General features: G+C 46.6%; 1 protein-coding gene across 1 annotated transcript in view; it reads right to left on the bottom strand.

Annotated features, from left to right (window-relative positions):
- Nucleotides 1-19,890, bottom strand: part of VEZF1 (vascular endothelial zinc finger 1) — a 96,286-nt gene extending 76,396 nt beyond the window's left edge. Inside the window, exon 1 of the mRNA XM_077295337.1 lies at nt 19,269-19,890. Within this exon, the coding sequence (XP_077151452.1) occupies nt 19,269-19,301 (33 nt within the window). The 5' untranslated portion in view covers nt 19,302-19,890. The remainder of the gene's footprint in view (nt 1-19,268) is intronic.
- Between the last annotated feature and the right edge of the window lie 4,881 nt (nt 19,891-24,771).

Below are 24,771 nucleotides of genomic sequence, written 5' to 3'. Positions count from 1 at the left end.
CGGATTCTGCAGCGTTTTACACCTGTTCCTCAATAGGAATCCGCAGGTGAAATCCGCACAAAAAAACACTGGAAATCTGCTGTAAATCCGCAGGTAAAACGCAGTGCCTTTTACTTGCAGATTTTTCAAAAGTCGTGCGGAAAAATCTCACACGAATCCGCTACGTGGGCACATACCCTTAGGGTTAGGGTTGGAATTAGGGCTAGGGTTGGAATTAGGGTTACGGGTGTGTTGGGGTTAGGGTTGTGGTTAGGGGTGTGTTGGGGTTAGGGTTGGGATTAGGGTTATGGCTACAGTTGGGATTAGGATTAGGGGTGTGTTGGGGTTAGTGTTGAAGTTAGAAATGAGGGGTTTCCACTGTTAGGGCACATCAGGGGTCTCCAAACGCAACATGGCGCCACCATTGATTCCAGCCAATCTTGCATTCAAAAAGTCAAATGGTGCTCCCTCCCTTCCAAGCCCCGACGTGTGCCCAAACAGTGGTTTACCCCCACATTTGGGGTACCAGCGTACTCAGGACAAACTGGGCAACAACTGTTGGGGTCCAATTTCTCCTGTTACCCTTGCAAAAATAAAAAATTACTTGCTAAGACATAATTTTTGAGGAAAGAAGAATTATTTTTTATTTTCACGGCTCTGCGTTGTAAACTTCTGTGAAGCACTTGGGGGTTGAATGTGCTCATCACACATCTAGATAAGTTCCTTGGGGGGTCTAGTTTCCAAAATGGGGTCACTTGTGGGGTGTTTCTACTGTTTAGGCACATCAGGGGCTCTGCAAATGCAACGTGACGCCCGCAGACCATTCCATCAAAGTCTGCATTTCAAATGTCACTACTTCCCTTCCGAGCCCTGACGTGCGCCCAAACAGTGGTTTACCCCCACATATGGGGTATCACTGTACTCACAACAAACTGGGCAACAAACATTGGGGCCCAATTTCTCCTGTTACCCTTGTGAAAATAAAAAATTGCTTGCTAAAACATCTTTTTTGAGGAAAGAAAAATGATTTTTTATTTTCACGGCTCTGCGTTGTAAACTTCTGTGAAGCACTTGGGGGTTGAATGTGCTCATCACACATCTAGATAAGTTCCTTGGGGGGTCTAGTTTCCAAAATGGGGTCACTTGTGGGGTGTTTCTACTGTTTAGGCACATCAGGGGCTCTGCAAATGCAACGTGACGCCCGCAGACCATTCCATCAAAGTCTGCATTTCAAATGTCACTACTTCCCTTCCGAGCCCTGACGTGCGCCCAAACAGTGGTTTACCCCCACATATGGGGTATCACTGTACTCACAACAAACTGGGCAACAAACATTGGGGCCCAATTTCTCCTGTTACCCTTGTGAAAATAAAAAATTGCTTGCTAAAACATCTTTTTTGAGGAAAGAAAAATGATTTTTTATTTTCACGGCTCTGCGTTGTAAACTTCTGTGAAGCACTTGAGGGTTGAATGTGCTCATCACACATCTAGATAAGTTCCTTGGGGGGTCTAGTTTCCAAAATGGGGTCACTTGTGGGGTGTTTCTACTGTTTAGGCACATCAGGGGCTCTGCAAATGCAACGTGACGCCAGCAGACCATTCCATCAAAGTCTGCATTCCAAAACGTCACTACTTCCCTTCCGAGCCCCGGCATGTGCCCAAACAGTGGTTTACCCCCACATATGGGGTATCAGCGTACTCAGGAGAAACTGGACAACAACTTTTGGGGTCCAATTTCTCCTGTTACCCTTGCAAAAATAAAAAATTCTGGGCTAAAAAAATATTTTTGAGGAAAGGAAACACATTTATTATTTTCACGGCTCTGCGTTATAAACTTCTGCGAAGCACTTGGGGGTTCAAAGTGCTCACCACACATCTAGATTAGTTCCTTGGGAGGTCTAGTTTCCAAAATGGGGTCACTTGTTAGGGAGCTCCAATGTTTAGGCACACAGGGGCTCTCCAAACGCGACATGGTGTTCGCTAACGATTGGAGCTAATTTTCCATTCAAAAAGTCAAATGGCACGCCTCCCCTTCCGAGCCTTGCCGTGCACCCAAACAGTGGTTTACCCCCACATATGAGGTATCAACATACTCAGCAGAAATTGCCCAACAAATTTTAGGATCCATTTTATCCTGTTGCCCATGTGAAAATGAAAAAATTGAGGCTAAAAGAAATTTTGTGTGAAAAAAAAGTACTTTTTAATTTTTACGGATCAATTTGTGAAGCACCTGAGAGTTTAAAGTGCTCACTATGCTTCTAGATAAGTTCCTTGGGGGGTCTACTTTCCAAAATGGGGTCACTTGTGGGAGCGCTCCAATGTTTAGGCACACGGGGGCTCTCCAAACGTGACATGGTCTCTGCTAGCGATGGAGATCATTTTTCATTCAAAAAGTCAAATGGCGCTCCTTCCCTTCCGAGCCTTACCATGTGCCCAAACAGTGGTTTACCCCCACATGTGAGGTATCAGTGTACTCAGGAGAAATTGTCCAACAAATTTTAGGATCCATTTTATCCTGTTGCCCATGTGAAAATGAAAAAATTGAGGCTAAAATAATTTTTTTGTGAAAAAAAAGTACTGTTTAATTTTTACGGATCAATTTGTGAAGCACCTGGGGGTTTAAAGTGCTCACTATGCTTCTAGATAAGTTCCTTGGGGGGTCTAGTTTCCAAAATGGGGTCACTTGTGGGGGAGCTCCAATGTTTAGGCACACGGGGGCTCTCCAAACGCGACATGGTGTCAGCTAAAGATTGGAGCCAATTTTTCATTCAAAAAGTCAAATGGCGCTCCTTTCCTTCCAAGCCCTGCCGTATGCCCAAACAGTGGTTTACCCCCACATATGAGGTATCAGCGTACTCAGGACAAATTGGACAACATCGTTCGTGGTCCAGTTTTTCCTTTTACCCTTGGGAAAATAAAAAAATTGTTGCTAAAAGATCATTTTTGTGACTAAAAAGTTAAATGTTCATTTTTTCCTTCCATGTTGCTTCTGCTGCTGTGAAACACCTGAAGGGTTAATAAACTTCTTGAATGTGGTTTTGAGCACCTTGAGGGGTGCAGTTTTTAGAATGGTGTCACTTTGGGGTATTTTCAGCCATATAGAACCCTCAAACTGACTTCAAATGTGAGGTGGTCCCTAAAAAAAATGGTTTTGTAAATTTTGTTGTAAAAATGAGAAATCACTGGTCAAATTTTAACCCTTATAACTTCCTAGCAAAAAAAAAATTTGTTTCCAAAATTGTGCTGATGTAAAGTAGACATGTGGGAAATGTTATTTATTAACTATTTTGTGTCACATAACTCTCTGGTTTAACAGAATAAAAATTCAAAATGTGAAAATTGCGAAATTTTCAAAATTTTCGCCAAATTTCCGTTTTTTTCACAAATAAACTCAGAAATTATCGACCTAAATTTACCACTAACATGAAGCCCAATATGTCACGAAAAAACAATCTCAGAATCGCTAGGATCCGTTGAAGCGTTCCTGAGTTATTACCTCATAAAGGGACACTGGTCAGAATTGCAAAAAACGGCAAGGTCATTAAGGCCAAAATAGGCTGGGTCATGAAGGGGTTAACCTACAGTGTGACTTGTTCCTGAAGGGGTTAAAAAAAAAAAAAAAAAAGGGTCCCCTTGTACCAGATTCACTTGACTCCAGGAAATTGTGTACTGTATTATAATACTCTACTTCATCTCATTTCTATTTTAAAACATATTAATGCAAATTTAACCTATGTGCACAATTGCAAGCTCAGAAAAAGCTCCTGACACAGGCTAATTGTAATGTAAATGCCTTTCATGACAGTTTGGTACAGCTGTATCACGTCTATGCAACTCTGAAATGACATTATTAGGGCTCTGATCACGTATAAGGGTATGTGCACACATTGCGGATTTTTCCACGCGGATTCTTCAGTTAAAATGCCCTGCGTTTTACCTGTGGATTCCTACTAATGAATAAGGGTATGTGTCCACGTTCAGGATTGCATCAGGATTTGGTCAGAATTTTATGCAGGTAAAATCCTGACCAAATCTGCACCTGAGGTCACTGGCAGGTAACCTGCGTTGTTTCAGCAATGCAAGGACATGCTGCGTCCTTAACCCCTTCACCCCCAAGGGTGGTTTGCACGATAATGACCAGGCCAATTTTTACAACTCTGACCACTGTCCCTTTATGAGGTTATAACTCTGGAACTCTTCAACGGATCTTGGCGATTCTGACCTTGTTTTCTCGTGATATATTGTACTTCATGTTAGTGGTAAAATTTATTCGATATAACTTGCGTTTATTTGTGAAAAAAACGGAAATTTGGCGAAAATTTCGCAATTTTCCAACTTTGAATTTTTATGCCCTTAAATCACAGAGATATGTCACGCAAAATACTTAATAAGTAACATTCCCCACATGTCTACTTTACATTAGCAGAATTTTGGAAACAAATTTTTTTTTTGTTAGGGAGTTAAAAGGGTTAAAAGTTGACCAGAAATTTCTCATTTTTACAACACCATTTTTTTTTTTAGGGACCACATCTCATTTGAAGTCATTTTGAGGGGTCAATATGATAGAAAATAACCAACCATTCTAAAAACTGCACCCCTCAAGGTGCTCAAAACCACATTCAAGAAGTTTATTAATCCTTCAGGTGTTTCACAGGAATTTTTGGAATGTTTAAATAAAAATGAACATTTAACTTTTTTTCACACAAAATTTATTTCAGCTCCAATTTGTTTTATTTTACCAAGGGTAACAGGAGAAAATGGACCCCAAAAGTTGTTGTCCAATTTGTCCTGAGTACGCTGATACCCAATATGTGGGTGTAAACCATTGTTTGGGCGCATGGCAGAGCTCGGAAGGAAAGGAGCGCCATTTGACTTTTCAATGCAAAATTGACTGGGATTGAGATGGGATGCCATGTTGCGTTTGGAGAGCCCCTGATGTGCCTAAACATTGAAACCCCCCACAAGTGACACCATTTTGGAAAGTAGACCCCCTAAGGAACTTATCTAGATGTGTGGTGAGCACTTTGATCCACCAAGTGCTTCACAGAAGTTTATAATGCAGAGCCATAAAAATAAAAAATCATATTTTTTCACAAAAGTGATCTTTTTGCCCCCAATTTTTTATTTTTCCAAGGGTAAGAGAAGAAATTAGACCACAAAAGTTGTTGTGCAATTTGTCTTGAGTACAACGATACCCCATATGTGGGGGTAAACCACTGTTTGGGCGCATAGCAGAGCTCGGAAGGGAAGGAGCGCCATTTTACTTTTCAATGCAAAATTGTCTGGAATTGAGATGGGACGCCATGTTGGGTTTGGAGAGCCCCTCATGTGCCTAAACATTGAAACCCCCCACAAGTGACACCATTTTGGAAAGTAGACCCCCTAAGAAACTTATCTAGATGTGTTTTGAGAGCTTTGAACCCCCAAGTGTTTCACTACAGTTTATAACGCAGAGCCGCGAAAATAAAAATTCTTTTTTTTTTTTTTTTTTCACAAAAATTATTTTTTAGCCCCCAGTTTTGTATTTTTACAAGGGTAACAGGATAAATTGGACCCTTAAAGTTGTTGTCCAATTTGTCCTGAGTACGCTGATACCCCATATGTGGGGGGGGAACCACTCTTTGGGCACCTGGCAGAGCTCGGAAGGGAAGGAGCGCCATTTGGAATGCAGACTTAGATGGATTGGTCTGCAGGCGTCACGTTGCATTTGCAGAGCCCCTGATGTACCCAAACAGTACAAACCCCCCCACAAGTGACCCCATATTGGAAACTAGACCTCCCAAGGAACTTATCTAGATGTGATGTGAGAACTTTGAACCCCCAAGTGTTTCACTACAGTTTACAACGCAGAGCCGTGAAAATAAATCCTTTTTTTTTCCCACAAAAATGATTTTTAGCCCCCCAAATTTTTATTTTCCCAAGGATAACAAGAGAACTTCGACCCCAAAAGTTGTTGTCCAATTTGTCCCGAGTACTCTGATACCACATATGTTGGGGTAAACCCCTGTTTGGGCGCACGGGAGAGCTCGGAAGGGAAGGAGCACCGTTTTACTTTTTCAACAAAGAATTGGCTGGAATTGAGATCGGACGCCATGTCACGTTTGGAGAGCCCCTGATGTGCCTAAACAGTGGAAACCCCCCAATTCTACCTGAAACCCTAATCCAAACACACCCCTAACCCTAATCCCAACGGTAACCCTAACCACACCCCTAACCCACCCCTAACTCTAATCCCAACCGTAAATGTAATCCAAACCCTAACCCTAACTTTAGCCCTAACCCTAACTTTAGCCCCGACCCTAGCCCTAGCCCTAACCCTAATGGGAAAATGGAAATAAATACATTTTTTAATTTTTTTTTATTTTTCGCTAACTAAGGGGGTGATGAAGGGGGGTTTGATTTACTTTTATAGCGGGTTTTTTAGCGGATTTTTATGATTGGCAGCCGTCACACACTGAAAGACGCTTTTTATTGCAAAAAATATTTTTTGCGTCTCCACATTTTGAGACCTATAATTTTTCCATATTTTGGTCCACAGAGTCATGTGAGGTCTTGTTTTTTGCGGGACGAGTTAACGTTTTTATTGGTAACATTTTCGGACACGTGACAGTTTTTGATCACTTTTTATTTCGATTTTTGTGAGGCAGAATGACCAAAAACCAGCTATTCATGAATTTTTTTGGGGGGAGGCGTTTATACCGTTCCACGTTTGGTAAAATTGATAAAGCAGTTTTATTCTTCGGGTCAGTACGATTACAGCGATATCTCATCTATATCATTTTTTTATGTTTTGGCGCTTTTATGCGATAAAAGCTATTTTATAGAAAAAATAATTATTTTGGCATCGCTTTATTCTGAGGACTATAACTTTTTTATTTTTTTGCTTATGATGCTGTATGGCGGCTCTTTTTTTGCAGGACAAGATGACGTTTTCAGTGGTACCATGGTTATTTATATCTGTCTTTTTGATCGCATGTTATTCCACTTTTTGTTCGGCGGTATGATAATAAAGCGTTGTTTTTTGGTTCGTTTTTTTTTTTTCTTACGGTGTTCACTGAAGGGGTGTGGGACAGTTTTATAGGTTGGGTCATTACGGACGCGGCGATACTAAATATGTGTACTTTTATTGTTATTTTTGTTTTTTTAGATAAAGAAATGTATTTATGGGAATCATTTTTTTTTTTTTCTCTTTATTTAGGAATTTTTTTTTTTACACTTGTGGAAATTAGTTTTTTACTTTTTTTACTTTGTTCCAGGGGGGGACATCACAGATCGCCCATCTGACAGTTTGCACAGCACTCTGTCAGATGGGCGATCTTACTTTCATCGGAGCAGGCTGCTCTGCAGCCGGCTCCGGACCCTGACCCGGAAGTACTCCCTGCAGGACCCGGATGCAGCCCCGCGGCCATTTTGGATCCGGGGCCTGCAGGGAGAAGACGCTCGGTACAAGGTGAGTACATTCCCTTGTACCGATCGTCTCAGGGAAGCCCGCAGGGAGCCCCCTCCCTGCGCGATGCTTCCCTGTACCGCCGGTACACCGCGATCATGTTTGATCGCGGTGTGCCGGGGGCGGTCCGTGACCGCTCCTGGCACATAGTGCCGGATGTCAGCTGCGATAGGCAGCTGACACCCGGCCGCGATCGGCCGCGCTCCCCCCGTGAGCGCAGCCGATCGCATATGACGTACTATCCCGTCGGTGGTCATACGGGCCCACCCCACCTCGACGGGATAGTACGGCAGATGTCAGAAAGGGGTTAAAAGACGCGCCTCATGTCCGTTTCCGCGGGTGTGCCGCATGCGTCTTTTAATGCATAGTGGAGACGGGATTTCATGAAATCCCCTCCACTATGCTGTAACATCTGGACGCTGCGTGTTTGACGCTGCAGCTCAATGCAGCATTAAACACGCAGCGTTTCCTGAACGTGGAAACATACCCCAAGTGTAAAACGCTGCAGAATCCACACAAAGAACTGACATGCTGCGGAAAATAAACCGCAGTGTTTCTCTGCGGAATTTTCCGCAGCATGTGTACTGTGGATTTGGTTTTCCATAGGCTTACATGGTACTGTACAACGCATGGAAAACTGCTGCGGATCCGCAGGGCCACATCCCCAGCCAAGTCCACAACATGTGCACATATCCTAACAGGGAGGGGACCTTAACCCCTTAGTGACAGAGCCAATTTGTTACTTAATGACCAAGCCAATTTTTACAATTCTGACCACTGTCACTTTATGAGGTTATAACTCTGGAACACTTGATCAGATCATGCGGATTCTGAGATTGTTTTTTCGTGACATATTATACTTCAAGTTAGTGGTAACATTTCTTCGATATTACTTGCAATTATTTATGAAAAAAATGGAAATATGGAGAAAATTTAACCTTGTATTTTTATGCTCTTAAATCAGAGAGATATGTCACAAAAAATAGTTAATAAATAACATTTCCCACGTGTCTACTTTACATCAGCACAATTTTGGAAACAAATTTTTTTTTTATATTAGGGAGTTATAAGGGTTAAAAGTTAACCAGCAATTTCTCATTTTTACACCTTTTTTTTTTTTTTTTTTTTTAGGGACCACATCACATTTGAAGTCATTTTGAGGGGTCTATAGGATAGAAAATAACCAAGTGTGACACCATTCTAAAAACTGCACCCCTCAAGGTGCTCAAAACCAGTCAAGAAGTTTATTAACCCTTCACGTGCTTCACAGGAACTGAAACAATGTGGAAGGAAAAAAATGAACATTTAACTTTTTTTTGCAAACATTTTACTTCAGAACCATTTTTTTTTTTTCACAAGTGTAAAAACAGAAATTTAACCATAAATTTTGTTGTGCAATTTCTCCTGAATACGCCGATACCCAATATGTGGGGGTAAACTACTGTTTGGGCGCACCGCAGAGCTTGGAAGAGAAGGAGTGCCGTTTTACTTTTTCAATGTAGAATTGGCTGGAATTGAGATCGGACGGCTTGTCGCGTTTGGAGAGCCCCTGATGTGCTTAAACAGTGGAAACGCTCCACAAGTGACAACATTTTGGAAACTAGACCCCTTAAGGAACTTATCTAGATGTGTGATGAGCACTTTGAGCCCCCAAGTGCTTCACAAAAGTTTATAAAGTAGAGCCGTGAAAATAAAAAAATCACATTTGTTTACACAAAAATGATCTTTTCGCCCACAAATTCTTATTTTCACAAGGGTAACAGGAGAAATTAGACTATAAAAGTTGTTGTGCAATTTCTCCTGAGTACGTTGATACCCCATATGTGGGGGTAAACCACTGTTTGGGCGCACTGCAGAGCTTGGAAGAGAAGGAGCACCGTTTTACTTTTTCAATGTAGAATTGGCTGGAATTGAGATCGGACACCATGTCGCGTTTGGAGAGCCCCTGATGTGCCTAAACAGTAGAAACCCCCCACAAGTGACCCCATTTTGGAAACTAGACCACTTAAGGAACTTATCTAGATGTGTGGTGAGCACTTTTAACCCCCAAGTGCTTCACAGAAATGTATAAAGTAGAGCAGTGAAAATAAAAAAATCCTTTTTTTTTTCCCCCTCAAAAATGATTTTTTTGCCTGCAATTTTTTATTTTCTCAAGGGTAAAAGGAGACATTGGACCACAAAATCTGTTGACCAGTTTGTCCTGAGTACGCTGATACCGCATATGTGGGGGAGGGGCACTGTTTGGGCACCCATCGGGGCTCGGAAGGGAAGGAGCGCCGCTTGGAATGCAGACTTTGATGGGATAGTCTGCGGGCGTCATGTTGCATTTGCAGAGCTCCTGATGTACCTAAACAGTAGAAACCCCCCACAAGTGACCCCATTTTGAAAACTAGACCCCCCAAAGAGCTTATCTAGATGTGTGGTGAGCACTATGAACCCCCAACTGCTTCACAGAAGTTTATAATGTAGAGCCATGAAAATAAAAAAATCATTTTTTCCACAAAAATGATCTTTTCACCCCCAAATTTTTACTTTCACAAGGGTAACAGGAGAAATTGGACCCCAAAATGTATTGTGCAATTTATGCTGAGTACACTGATACCCCATGTGTGGGGGGGACCACTGTTTGGGCGCATGGCAGAGCTCGGAAGGGAAGGAGTGCCGTTTTGGAATGCAGACTTTGATAGAATGGTCTGCGGGCGTTATGTTGCGTTTGCAGAGCCTCTGATGTACCTAAACAGTAGAACCCCCCCACAAGTGACCCCATTTTGGAAACTAGACCCCCCAAGGAACTTATCTAGATGTGTGGTGAGAACTTTGAATGCCCAAGTGCTTCACAGAAGTTTATAATGCAGAGTTGTGAAAATATATATATATTTTTTTCAACAATAAAGATTTTTTAGCCCCCAAGTTTTTTTTATTTTCACAAGGATAACAGGAGAAATTGGACCCCAAAAGTTGTCCAATTTATCCCGAGTACGCTGATGCCCCATATGCGGGGGTAAACCACTGTTTGGGCGCACGACAGATCTGGCTCAGAAGGGAGGGAGCACCATTTGACTTTTTGAGCGCAAAATTGGCTGTGGCGTTTGGAGACCCCCTGATGTACCTAAACAGTGGAAACCCCCAATTCTAACTCCAACCCTAACCCCAACACACCTCTAACCCTAATCCCAACCCGATCCATAATCCTAATCTCAACCCTAATCCCAACCCTAACCCTATTCCCAACCCTAACTTTAGCCGCAACCCTAGCCCTAACTTTAGCCCCAACCCTAACTGTAACCCTAAATTTAGCCCCAACCCTAACCCTAATTTTAGCCCCAACCCTAATTTTAGCCCCAACTCCTCTAGCTGCCGGCCGGCAGATCACGGCGGGTGCACTGCGCCCGCCATTTTCTTTCCGGATGAAGAAGCCAGCGGGCGGGAGGGAACGCAGAAGGACCCAGGGACACCGGTAAGGATAACAGGGTTTCCAAATCCCGCTATTTCTCTGTCCTCTGATGTGCGATCACATCAGAGGACAGAGAATTACACATCGCTTTTTTTTTTGCGGTCGCCGGTAAACAGTTAATTACCGGCGATCGCAAAACAGGGGTCGGTAAAAACCGACCCCGATCATGTTCTTTGGGGTCTCGGCTACCCCCGGCAGCCGAGACCCCAAAGATCTCCCGGGTGCCGGCCGGCGGGCGCACTGCGCCCGCCATTTTTTGGCAGGAACAAGATGGCAGCGCCCATCAGGAGCCACGAGGAGCACTGGGGGAGACAGGCGAGTATCGGGGGGCGATCGGGGACCCCGTTTCTCTGTCCTCTAATGTGCGATCACATCGGAGGACAGAGAAATTAAATGGGAAATCGCGGTTAATTACCTGTGATTGCAACCCGGGGGTCGGTAAAAAAAAAACAAAAAACCCGAATCATGTTCTCTGGGGTCTCGGCTACCCCCGGTAACCGAGACCCCAGAGAAAATCCGACTCTGGGGGGCGCTATTCACTTTTTCCACAGCGCCGTTAATTAACTGCTGCCGTTAAAAGGCGTATCGGCGGTCGTTAACGGGTAAAGGCACATAGGTTGTTTACAACCCGAGATTACCTTTTCTCCAGTCCCTAGGCAAATTATATGCGACCGCAGTACTTGGGCCAGCAGCTGCATTTTGACGGTTACCCATGCCTGTTATGTGATGCCTCTGCCGCATGCCCCATGTCTCTAATGCCTAAAGATGTCCTACTACTGCTCGAGTTCTGTAGATGTAGCATGAGCAACAATGAATTTCCCACTGTGAGGCGACCTGCAGTGTTTACTACGACTTAAGGTACCTTCACACTAAGCGACTTTGCAGCGAGAACGACGACGATCCGTGACGTTGCAGCGTCCTGGTTAGCGATCTCATTGTGTTTGACACGCAGCAGCGATCTGGATCCCGCTGTGATATCGCTGGTCGGAGCTAGAAGTCCAGAACTTTATTTTGTCGCTTGATCACCCGCTGCATCGGCGTGTGTGACGCCGATACAGCGATGTGTTCACTTGTAACCAGGGTAAACATCGGGTTACTAAGTGCAGGGCCGCGCTTAGTAACCCGATATTTACCCTGGTTACCATTGTAAAAGTAAAAAAACAAACAAAAACAAACAGTACATACTCACCTTCTGATGTCTGTCACGTCCCCCGGCGTCCACAGGGTTACGCGCTGCTGCCGAGAGCTTCCTGCACTGACTGTCAGCGCCGGCAGTAAAGCAGAGCACAGCGGTGACGTCACCGCTGTGCTCTGCTACTGCCGGCGCTGACACATTCAGTGCAGGAAGCTCTGAGCAGCAGCGCGTAAACCCTGTGGACGCCGGGGGACGTGACAGACATCAGAAGGTGAGTATGTACTGGTTTTTTTTTTTTACTTTTACAATGGTAACCAGGGTAAATATCGGGTTACTAAGCGCGGCCCTGCACTTAGTAACCCAATATTTACCCTGGTTACCCGGGTGCTGCAGGGGGACTTCGGCATCGTTGAAGCCAGTTTCAACGATGCCGAAGTCGTTCCCCTGATCGTTGGTCGCTGGAGAGAGCTGTCTGTGTGACAGCTCCCCAGCGACCTAAACAGCGACGCTGCAGCGATCGGCTCGTTGTCTATATAGCTGCAGCGTCGCTGAGTGTGACGGTACCTTTACTGCTGAGGGTTCTTTACAATTCTTATTACAAATTCGCTTGCGCTCCTGCCAGACACATCTAAAAAAGCCGTTACAAGTAGCAACATCATCACTGCCACACCAACAGAAGCAGTTCCAGCCATCAGACTATGGGCGAGTTAATAAAATGATTAACTCAAATACAGCAGGGTATTTTTCAAGTCAACAATTTTGTATGGGCCCCAAAGGATGGTATCAAATATCCAAATGGCGTTAGGCAGCAAAAAAAGAAAAAAAAAAAAAAAAAAAGGGGGGGGGGGGGGGGGGGGGGTTAAGGCACTCAGCACTCCAGCCGAAATATGGTTTAACTTGGATTTCTCATCTAATTCTATACATCTAGAGTTGGTGTTTTGGCAATAGATGTCCTTTGTGAGAGCACACCAACATGGTGTGAGAAATTAAGTACAACAAACCAGAAGTTTACATACACTATATTAAAAAGAGACACATACGCAAGTTTTTCTCAATATCTGACATGAAATCAGAATAAACCTTTCCCATTTTAGGTCAACTAGGATTACCATAATTAATATTTGTGAAATGACAGAATAATGAGAGAGAGAGAATGTTTTCTGGCATTTTTATTACTTACTGAAAAGTCAAAAGTTTACACACACCAAGATTACTATGCCTTTAAACAATTCCGGACTGCCCATGTGATGATGTCATGTGTTTAGAAGCTTCTGATTTCTTCTGTTTTTTGGCAACATCTGAGTTAGAGACACACCGGTGGATGTATTTTAAAGGGAATCTGTCACCTCATTTTGGCCCTATAAACTGCGGCCACTGCCATCAGGGGCTTATCTACAGCATTCTGTAATGCTTAATAACACGATTCCAGTGAGCCGCTGCTGCGCGGGCAGCGCCATCTTGGAGGAGGAATAATTTTTTTCTTCTCCAGTAAAATGGCACCGCCGGGCATGTGCAGCAGCAATCATCTGATCGCAGCTAGACACCAATAGCTGCTACTGCGCAGGCGGGTGACATTTTCAAATCGATTGGGGGGATGGGGGGGGCAGTTTATAGAATGGTAACTTACGGTTATTTTCTGTCATATGGGCCCCTCAGTCAATTCAAATGTGATGTGGTTCCTAAAACATCCTAATTGTTTTACAAATCGTTGGTCAACTTTTAACCCTTCTAACTTCCTTTTTTTATGTTTTAAAAGTTGCGCTGCTGTAATCTAGACATGTGGGAAATTTTATTTTACTAACTATTTTGTGTGACCTAACCAGGACTGTGGAGTCTGTATAAAATGGAGCGACTCCTAAACTATATTATAAATTAATGTCTGTTATGTTCCTGATCCAAGGATCTCAGCTTTTAGTTGAGATGAATCTTTGCTGAACTTTATGCACATGCTCAGTAGTGACCAGTGCTGTGGGGTTGGAGTCTGGGAAATGAGTCGGAGGTTTGGCTTACCAACTCCATAGCCCTGGGCATAAAAATAAAGTTTTTTCTGATATTATCACAAATAAAAGCAAGTCATATCTAAAAATATGTCAAACAAAAGCCTCAGAATCAGTAGGCTCTGTTGGAAGCGTTCCAGCATTACCACATACATGGTCAGAATTGTAAAATTTGGCCTGGTCATGAAGGTGAAAACAGGCCCAGGGGTGAAGGGGGTTAAAGACTGCAAGGCATCTAAAAATCAGATGCTATATGGTAGGCGGCAGAAGTTGGTTTCTTAGTTGCCAATTTTTTTTTTATACGTTTAACATAAAATAAGCATCACAATAATAACACAATACAACGAGGTGCCCTGAAGTGAATACACTTAAAATCCGCTACAAAAATGATAAAACTGGCACAAAAATGGGCACCGAAGGGCAAAAATGAAAGGGTTAAATAACTTTGGGGCACTGATATCACAGTGCAGACATATAGAACAGGAAGCCCCACATCACACCCAGATCTCTCCAGTCTGGCCCAAATGGGTTTTGGGAATCAGAACTGGCATCAAAGTGTGCAGACAGTCGAATTTGGCCATTTGAATAAGTAACATGTTTTAAAGGGAACCTGTCACACCCCCCCAGTCGTTTCAAACTAAAAGAGCCACCTTGTGCAGCAGTAACGCTGCTTCTCACAAGGTGGCTCTTTTAGTTCTGGGTGCTGTAACTAGAGAATTAATCAGTTTTGTAATTTGTCCTAAATACCTTTTCTTCAGTCCTGAAGGCAGGCCTTTCCCCCCCTGCTGCAGACGCCACACAGCCGTCACTCAAATCTTCTTGGAGCCGGGTGCCGCCTCCTCAGCGCTGTTGTGAAAATAGCCGGCTCCTGCGCTCTTTTTTCCTGCCTGGTGCAGGTGCAGTGAGCGCTGGCAGTCTTTCCTCATACGCAGTCTCGGTGACTGCACCTGTGCGGCCACCCTGCTTGTGAATCCCAGCCCCGCAATGTGAATAAATCATAAGTCACATTACGGGGCTGGGATTCACAAGCAGGGAGGCCGCACAGGCGCAGTCACCGAGACTGCATATGAGGAAAGACGGGCAGCGCTCACTGTGCCTGCACCAGGCAGGAAAAAAAAAAAAAAAAAAAAAAAAAAAAGAGCGCAGGCGCCAGTTATTTTCAAAACAGCGGTGAGGAGGCGGCGCCCGGCACCGCCAAGAAGATTTGAGTGACGGCTGTGTGGCATCTGCAGCGGGGGGAAAGGCCTGCCTTCTTGACTGAAGAAAAGGTATGTAGGACAAATTACAAAACTGATTATTTCTCTAGTTACAGCACCCAGAACTAAAAGAGCAACCTTGTCAGAATGCAGCATTACTGCTGCACAAGGTGGCTCTTTTAGTTTGAAACGACTTTGACAGGATCCCTTTAAGGGGTTAAATGATTTTATGCCACACTAAGAATACATATAGTGATGTCCTGCATGAAGCCCAAGTCCATTTAGCCTGCCCAAATGGGTTTTGGGCATCAGGATTGGCATCAAAGTGGGCAGTCGATTTTGGCCATTTGAATAAGTAACTGATGTTTTAAGGGGTTAAATGACTTTGGGCCACTGATCTCACACTAAGGGTATGTGCACATGCTGCGGATTTTGCTGCGGATCCGCAGCTGTGGATCCGTAGCGGTTTCAGATGCATTTACAGTACCATGTAATGCTATGGGAAATGAAATCCGCAGTGCACATGCTGCGGAAAAAAACGCGGAAATTCTTTGTGCGGAATCCGCAGTGGTTTTTCACCTGCTCCAATAGGAAACTGCAGGTGAAAAAACGCAGCGGAAACCGCAATAAAAACTGCGATAAATCCGCAGTAAAAACCGCAGCGGTTTTGCACTGCGGATTTATCAAAACCGCTGCAGAAAATTCTGCAATGGAATCCGCAGCGTGTGCACATGGCCTAAGAATACACAAATATTTAGAATTGAGAGTCCTCAGTGGTTGACACCTTTTAATGGCTAACTGAAAAGATGTTAACAAATTGCAAGCTTTCGAGACTACACAGGTCTCTTCATCAGGCAAAGACTAAAAGAAATTCTGAAGAATCACATTTTTATGCACAACATAGCACAGAAAAAAAAAAAAACACAAAGGAAAAACCATGGATAAGACAGGTGACATGAAGCAGAATTACCATGAGTGATAAACAGTTATGTCCATAAATATTGGACCAGTTCTTAGATAAGGAATGTTTTATTGTCCTCTGATTGGGGTTGGTTCTGTTGTGATGACCCCACATGGTCTGAGGGGCAAGTTCCTTGGTTGATGTAAAGACATAAATCCATGCGACACATTCATTCCTGCAGTGAGACTCTCAAAGCTCATCAGTTTTTATTCCCAGACTCTTTTGTCTCTCAGATTTGAAGATACCTTCTAACACGTAATTTCAGGTCCATAATATTATGATTTGGGAGACAAAAATTTATTGCCACATTGTATTGTCTCTCAATCTAATATGTATGTATGTATGTATGTATGTATGTATGTATGTATGTATGTATGTATGTATGTATGTATGTATGTATGTATGTATGTATGTATGTATGTATGTATATATATATATATATATCCGGGATTTGCATCTGAACCGTCGCAGCTACAGCCACAAAATTTTGCACAGTCACACGTCTGGACCCCGAGAGCGTCAAAGCTATGTTGTGAGGTGAAATTTTAACCCCGCGCTTTCCAATTCACCAAACAATTTTGCCCCTATCTACATAATGGGGAAAAAATGAAAGGAAAAGTGTTGGAGGCAAATTAACAGCTGCCAGATGTGAACAAGGGGGACTTAAAGAATGAGAGCGATGGCGCCAAAGAGTATATACTGTACAGTTGCTAAGGTGGGGCCCCGACATGGGATAATCACCACACCACCACGGGGATATGAACACACACACAAAATGCGCCACACACTACCACGTGCTCGAACACATATACCACCCTCAGCGCACATTTCACCACACATACACCAACCTCGCCACATAAAAGTCGAAACACAAAAGTTGCCGCTCAAAACTCACCACGCGCAAAACTCTCCACATGCAAAACTCGCCACACGTGCAAAACTCACCTCATGGAAAACTCGCCACACGCAAAACTTGCACACGTGGAAAAATTGCCACATGCACAAAAGTTGCAACACATGCAAAAGTTGCCTCACACAAAACTTGCACATACTCAAAAGGCACCACATAAAACTCGCCACGCGCCAAACTCGCCATGCGCACATCTTGCTGCACACAACTTGCTACACTAACCTGTCACACGCAACTCGACACACAAAAAGTTGCTACACGCATGTCGCCACACAAAACTTCTCACAAAAGTCGCTACATGCATGTCGCCACACGCAACTCAACACACACAACTTGACACACGAAACTCGCCCTAAAACACACACAAGTCTGGTATTATCCTTCAAAAATAAAAATCTGATTAATAAGCAGACAAACTACAAGAGCAACAAATGTACCATATAGGAAATACGGCAGCTGTCAGTCACATGACCTGTCTATTATATGTATGTGTGAGCTAATATATACTGCCAGGGGGTGGGCTTACTGTTGGCTGGGGATTTATCAGGCTGCCAATTTAGCTTACAAATACTGAGGTAAAAATACTGACCAAATGACTTGTGAACGAGGTCTAATACAGGAGGAGATGACCTACAGGTATATAGTATATACAGGAGGAGATGACCTACAGGTATATAGTATATACAGGAGGAGATGACATACAGGTGTATACTATATATAAGGGAGATGACAAACATGTATGGCGTGAGGGGGAAAATGAGAGGCGTGATGGGAAAATGAGAGAAGTGAGGTGCTATAACTAACCACAGATATTTACTATGCCCAGGAAACGCCGGGCTCTTCAGCTAGTTCTAAATATTTTTCCATCTACTGGCTAACACGGTACCAAGATATATTTCTTTCCTGTAAGAATACACAGATAGTGATGCCATGCATCAAACACAGGTCCCTCCAGACAGGCCCAAATGGGTTTTGGGCACCAGAATTGGCATCAAAGTGGGCAAAGCCGATTTTCACAGATTTGAATAAGTAACTGATATTTTTAAGGGGTTAAATGACTGGGCTGTTAAGTGTATTCACATCAGGGCACCTCGCTGCTTTGTGTGTTATTATTGTGATGATTAATTTTTGTTGCTAAACCTATAAAGAAAAACTTAAGAAAAAAATAGCTGAAGAAACTGGACGAATAAGAAACCAACTTCGGCCTCATCTATACGGTTCAAAAAACTAAAACAGATTTTTTCGTCAGGCAGACATTTGGTCCAGGGGCAGAGAAAAAAACCATCTTAAGCTCAATTGACCATCATTGCTCCGTGATGTCCGCCTTCTCCACACCGCACTCGGATTGACGGGACGGCTGGGGGAATGGCGCCCACTTATGTCAGTCATGCTTTACGTGTGTGGCGGACAGTGTGTGCCGGCGGGGGAGCACAGGGGAAACATTCCACCAACTTTTCTCCTTTGGGTGCAGGAGTAAAGCTCCATGTCATTCCGGAGCCCCGGGCGCCACTCACTGCCCTCTGTGGGGTCACGGTGGCCATTTGGTCGCCTCACACTCGGCTCCCGGCCGCTTCCTACAGAGTACAGCCAGACTCCATACTTCATGGCTTCTACCGCTCTAGACTCAGAGAAATCCCGAGGTGATAACGGGCGCAGGAAGAAGCGGACCGCTATTACCTCAGGCTGGAGATCCCGCCTCCCCGTAACATCCAAGGGAGAGGGAAAAGTGAGGCAGAAAATAGCCGCCGCAGCCCGCCATAATCCGGTGCGGTGGGGGAGGGGCGGGACAGCCCGGGGTCTCGGCAATGACAGCGCAAGCTCCGCCATAGCAGACGGCGTCACATCGCTACCGCCCGGGCCCGATGGGGTGAGCGGAGCCTTCCCGGAGGGGAGCAGCGGGTCCTGGGAGCAGGAGCACAGCCCGGGTGGCACAGCCCGGGTGGCTGTGGGGTGGCACAGCCCGGCTCCTGCGCTATGTGTGCGGCTCTGCTGGAGCTGCGCGGCCGGGAAAGGAGGAGGATGTGGAGGGAGGAGGAGGTGAAGGAGGGGGATGTTTGCTCCCGGGTGTCCCCGCTTCCCGGGGAGGGGAGAGGAGGGAGGCGGCTGCCTTACTGCTAGGGAGGGGGAGGTCACGGCTGCCCTTCTGCCGCTTGTCCCGGGCACAGATAAAGACGGGAGATAGCCCTTACCTGGAACAAGAAAGCCGTCCAGTTGGCCTCCATGGCGATCCCGGGGAGGAAGGAGGAGGGAGGAGGAGAGCGCCTCTCGTACAACAAGGGGGACAAAAAAAAAAGCAAGGAGAAAAAAAAAAGAAAAAAAAAAAAGCGCAGGATCCTACATGAAACCTACAACAAAGCAGCTAAAAACATGGCAGCGCCGCACAACTTCCGGTAACCTCTGGGAGAGACCATTCGGAAGGAGGAGGGGGAATGGGCAGCGGGATAGTGCGGCTTCTGCACCCTCTGTCATTGGTGACCGGCGAGGGGGGTTGTGGGTGGAAACCATGTCTTCACATCTCCCCTGCTCCTCCCGCCTCCGTGGACGTCGAGTACGAGACAAGCGACAGGAGACGAGCTGCTAATAATACGTGCGCGCAATAATCCGCGCTAATGAGTCGCGGGCCTCGTCCTCCTGCGCGCTGGCGGAGGAGGAAGCCCCTGGAGTGGCCGGTGAGGCGGCCGCGGAGTTACCTCACGCACAGCTGCAACCTCCGAGACAAAGCCACAAGTCTGCGCCCGGCTCTCCCGCGCTATTAATAGGCTGCCATTTTCTAGACGCCTATTGTCTTAATGTGTTCCCCGCCTTCTCCTCCTCCCACCCGACATGTCGTGCCCTGCGGGCAGATTCTCTCACCCCGAGCCGGCTGCGGGTTATGTTAATGACTGGAAGAGAAAGTGAGAAGGAAGCTACGAGACGTGTGTGTGGAGGAAGCTGACTGCCTGCTAGTCCCTGTGTGCGGAGGAAGCTGACTGCCTGCTAGTCCCTGTGTGCGGAGGAAGCTGACTGCCTGCTAGTCCCTGTGTGTGGTGGATGCTGACTGCCTGCTAGTCCCTGTGTGCGAAGGAAGCTGACTGCCTGCTAGTCCCTGTGTGTGGTGGATGCTGACTGCCTGCTAGTCCCTGTGTGTGGAGGAAGCTGACTGCCTGCCAGTCCTTGTGTGCGGAGGAAGCTGACTGCCTGCCAGTCCCTGTGTGCGGAGGAAGCTGACTGCCTGCTAGTCCCTGTGTGTGGTGGATGCTGACTGCCTGCTAGTCCTTGTGTGCAAAGGAAGCTGACTGCCTGCTAGTCCCTGTGTGTGGAGGAAGCTGACTGCCTGCTAGTCACTGTGTGCGGAGGAAGCTGACTGCCTGCTAGTCCCTGTGTGTGGTGGATGCTGACTGCCTGCTAGTCCCTGTGTGTGGAGGAAGCTGACTGCCTGCTAGTCACTGTGTGCGGAGGAAGCTGACTGCCTGCTAGTCCCTGTGTGTGGTGGATGCTGACTGCCTGCTAGTCCCTGTGTGTGGAGGAAGCTGACTGCCTGCTAGTCCCTGTGTGTGGAGGAAGCTGACTGCCTGCTAGTCACTGTGTGCGGAGGAAGCTGACTGCCTGCTAGTCCCTGTGTGTGGTGGATGCTGACTGCCTGCTAGTCCCTGTGTGCGAAGGAAGCTGACTGCCTGCTAGTCCCTGTGTGTGGAGGAAGCTGACTGCCTGCTAGTCCCTGTGTGTGGTGGAAGCTGACTGCCTGCTAGTCCCTGTGTGCGGAGGAAGCTGACTGCCTGCTAGTCCCTGTGTGCGGAGGAAGCTGACTGCCTGCTAGTCCTTGTGTGCAAAGGAAGCTGACTGCCTGCTAGTCCCTGTGTGTGGAGGAAGCTGACTGCCTGCTAGTCACTGTGTGCGGAGGAAGCTGACTGCCTGCTAGTCCCTGTGTGTGGTGGATGCTGACTGCCTGCTAGTCCCTGTGTGCGAAGGAAGCTGACTGCCAGTCCCTGTGTATGGAGGAAGCTGACTGCCTGCTAGTCCCTGTGTGTGGTGGAAGCTGACTGCCTGCTAGTCCTTGTGTGCAAAGGAAGCTGACTGCCTGCTAGTCCCTGTGTGTGGAGGAAGCTGACTGCCTGCTAGTCACTGTGTGCGGAGGAAGCTGACTGCCTGCTAGTCCCTGTGTGTGGTGGATGCTGACTGCCTGCTAGTCCCTGTGTGCGAAGGAAGCTGACTGCCAGTCCCTGTGTATGGAGGAAGCTGACTGCCTGCTAGTCCCTGTGTGTGGTGGAAGCTGACTGCCTGCTAGTCCTTGTGTGCAAAGGAAGCTGACTGCCTGCTAGTCCTTGTGTGCAAAGGAAGCTGACTGCCTGCTAATCCCTGTGTGCGGAGGAAGCTGACTGCCTGCTAGTCCCTGTGTGTGGTGGATGCTGACTGCCTGCTAGTCCCTGTGTGCGAAGGAAGCTGACTGCCAGTCCCTGTGTATGGAGGAAGCTGACTGCCTGCTAGTCCCTGTGTGTGGTGGAAGCTGACTGCCTGCTAGTCCCTGTGTGCGAAGGAAGCAGAATGCCTGCTAGTCCCTGTGTGTGGTGGATGCTGACTGCCTGCTAGTCCCTGTGTGCGAAGGAAGCTGACTGCCAGTCCCTGTGTATGGAGGAAGCTGACTGCCTGCTAGTCACTGTGTGCGGAGGATGCTGACTTCCTGCTAGTCCCTGTGTGTGGAGAAAGCTGACTGCCTGCTAGTCCCTGTGTGTGGAGAAAGCTGACTGCCTGCTAGTCACTGTGTATGGAGGAAGCTGACTGATAGTCCCTGTGTGCGAAGGAAGCTGACTGCCTGCTAGTCCCTGTGTGTGGAGGAAGCTGACTGCCTGCTAGTCCCTGTGTGTGGAGGAAGCTGACTGCCTGCTAGTCACTGTGTATGGAGGAAGCTGACTGATAGTCCCTGTGTGCGGAGGAAGCTAACTGCCTGCTAGTCCCTGTGTGTGGAGGAAGCTGACTGCCTGCTAGTCCCTGTGTGTGTGGAGGAAGCTGACTGCCTGCTAGTCCCTGTGTGTGTGGAGGAAGCTGACTGCCTGCTAGTCCCTGTGTGCGAAAGAAGCTGACTGCCTGCTAGTCCCTGTGTGTGTGGTGAGTGCTGACTGCATTTTAGTTCCTTGTCCCTGGGTGTGGAGGAAGCTGACTGCCTGCTAGTCCCTGTGTGCGAAAGAAGCTGACTGCCTGCTAGTGCCTAGTCCCTGTGTGCTGAGGAAGCTGACTGCCTGCTAGTTCCTGTGTGGTGGAAGCTGGCTGACTGCCTGCTAGTTCCTCGTCCCTGTGTGTGGAGGAAGCTGACTGCCTGCTAGTGCCTAGTCCCTGTGTGTGGAGAAAGCTGACTGCCTGCTACTCTGTGGTGGAAGTAGACCCAGAAGACAGGGCTACCTATGGCATCTTTTAATTGGTCATTGTTCTATCTTTGTTGGTTTTTTTGCGTGTCTTGGAATATTTTCCATTTTTAAATATATGTAACAAAATTGTTAATGTTTAAAGGTTTTTTGATGGTTTTGAGGTACCACAGGAACCGATTCCATTAAAATGGCCAGCCTGGTTTATTGGTGACTCATAAACCATGCCACAAGCAAAAGAAAATACATGGCCTTTCAGTGAAGGCAAAACAAAATAAACAGTTCTAACAAAATCACTTTAGAGACAGTCCAGGACACACAGGCTAGATAGATTCAAATATACTGACTCAGTTTGGAGACATCACACAGGAGGTCTTTTTACTTCCACATACAGACCATGTGTCAAACAGACTCCATTTTGCAGTGTGAACCACACCAGGGGTGGGATATGTGGGCAGCCTGACCCACCCATCTCTCAGACTGCCCTTAACCCTAGCCCACATGCACAAAACAATCCTCTTAGCAGTGGCGTAACTACAAAGTTATGGGCCCCGGTGCGAAATTCCAAATGGGCCCCCCCCCCCCCCTGCAGCCCTGCCATACAACTCAATGTAACCCCCATAGAATACAACGCAGCCCCCCTCATAGTATAATGTAGCCCCTCCATACAGGGGCAGTGAGAAAGACAAGCAAATGGTGACGAGGGGGCAGGGGAGAGGGCACAAGGGGGCTAGGGGAGAGGGCACAAGGGGGCTAGGGGAGACAGGCACAAGGGTAACATATGGGGGCTAGGGAGCAAGGAAGACAGGCACAAGGGGACACATGGGGGCTAGGAGGCAGGAGAGAAGGTTACAAGGGGACTAGTGGGCAAGGGAGACAGACACAAGGGGACTAGTGGGCAAGGGAGCCTGACACAAGGGGCACACGGGGACAAGTGAGAAAGGGAGACTGACACAAGGGGCACACGGGGACTAGTGGACAAGGGATACAAGCACAAGGGGACACGGACAAGTGTGAAAGGGAGACTGACACACAGTGACTAGTGGGCAAGGGAGACTGACACAAGCACAAGGGGACAAAGGGGACAGGCACATGGGGACACGGACTAATGGGCAAGGGAGACTGGCACACGGGGACAAGGGACACAAGCATAAGGGGACAAGGGAGACAGGCTCAAGGGGACACACGGGCCCCTGACCTGCCAGAGCCGCTTGCAGCGGCGACCGCTGCGACTGTGGTAATTACGTCCCTGCCTCACACACACACACACACACACACACTACAGATATCACACACACACACTACAGATATCACACACACACACTACAGATATCACACACACTACAGATATCACACATACACACACACACACTACAGATATCACACACACTAGATATCACACACACACTACAGATATCACACACACTACAGCTATCACACACACACTACAGATATCACACACACACCAGATACCAGCTCATATACACAACTCACAATCTCCTCTCTGTTACAGGGGTGGCTGATGTAAATCGGCTGCAGCTTCTCCTGACTGCGGCTCTGTCCCGCACCTCCCCCCTGCAGAGCCTTCTGTCCCGGGGCTGCAGAGCAGGAGAAGCTGTCTCACCGTGATGACTGGAGCTGCTTCCTGTCTCTCACGTGCCCCGGCTGCCCCCTCCCCCTAGATACGCCTCGGACTGTTGCCGTGCAGGAGGAATCTCCTGCACTGCAACATGGTGTTGGGTGCCTCTGACCTGCCGGGCCCGGGCCCCTGACCTGCCGGGCCCAGTCGCACTGGCGACCCCTGCGACCGCGGTAGTTACGCCCCTGCCTCTTAGTACTATGTGCACTAGAGTATTTTCCAGGTGTACACCACAGAGGACAACTGTCTCCGTGATACATACCTCCCATCAACTATGTGTCTGGCAGTGACCTCATAATATATAAATATATTGTGACAGGGTCACTGGCAATTTATATGAGGGGAGATAAGTGTCACGAAGATTGTCATCTTCCATGATGAAACCCAGAAGTTTATTTCCAGCATTTTATGTGCTGAGGGGTTAATCAGCCATGACAGGATTGGTTTTTTTTTTGTGAGTGGCTGTAAGAGATGGAAGGGATGTCCACTCCCCATATCTCCTCCCCAAGAGTGTGGTTGGCGAATTTAAATGTTCAGCTACTGAGGGTTTTTTTCTGTTATGGTTTTAGAGACAACAAGGTCTCCAGTTGGTAGCTCCAGTGGAAGCTGAGGTTTACTGTGTCCCTGCCAGCGAATCCCACATGCAGATGGACTGTGCTCTAAGTTTTCTTTTGCCTTGCCATTATGCCAAAAAGGCCATGTTTATTTTGTAAAATC

The sequence above is a fragment of the Ranitomeya variabilis genome, chromosome 3 (genome assembly GCF_051348905.1).
Source record: "Ranitomeya variabilis isolate aRanVar5 chromosome 3, aRanVar5.hap1, whole genome shotgun sequence".
In the NCBI taxonomy this organism is placed as follows: Eukaryota; Metazoa; Chordata; class Amphibia; order Anura; family Dendrobatidae; genus Ranitomeya; species Ranitomeya variabilis.
This window is presented reverse-complemented; position numbering and strand designations above follow the sequence as displayed.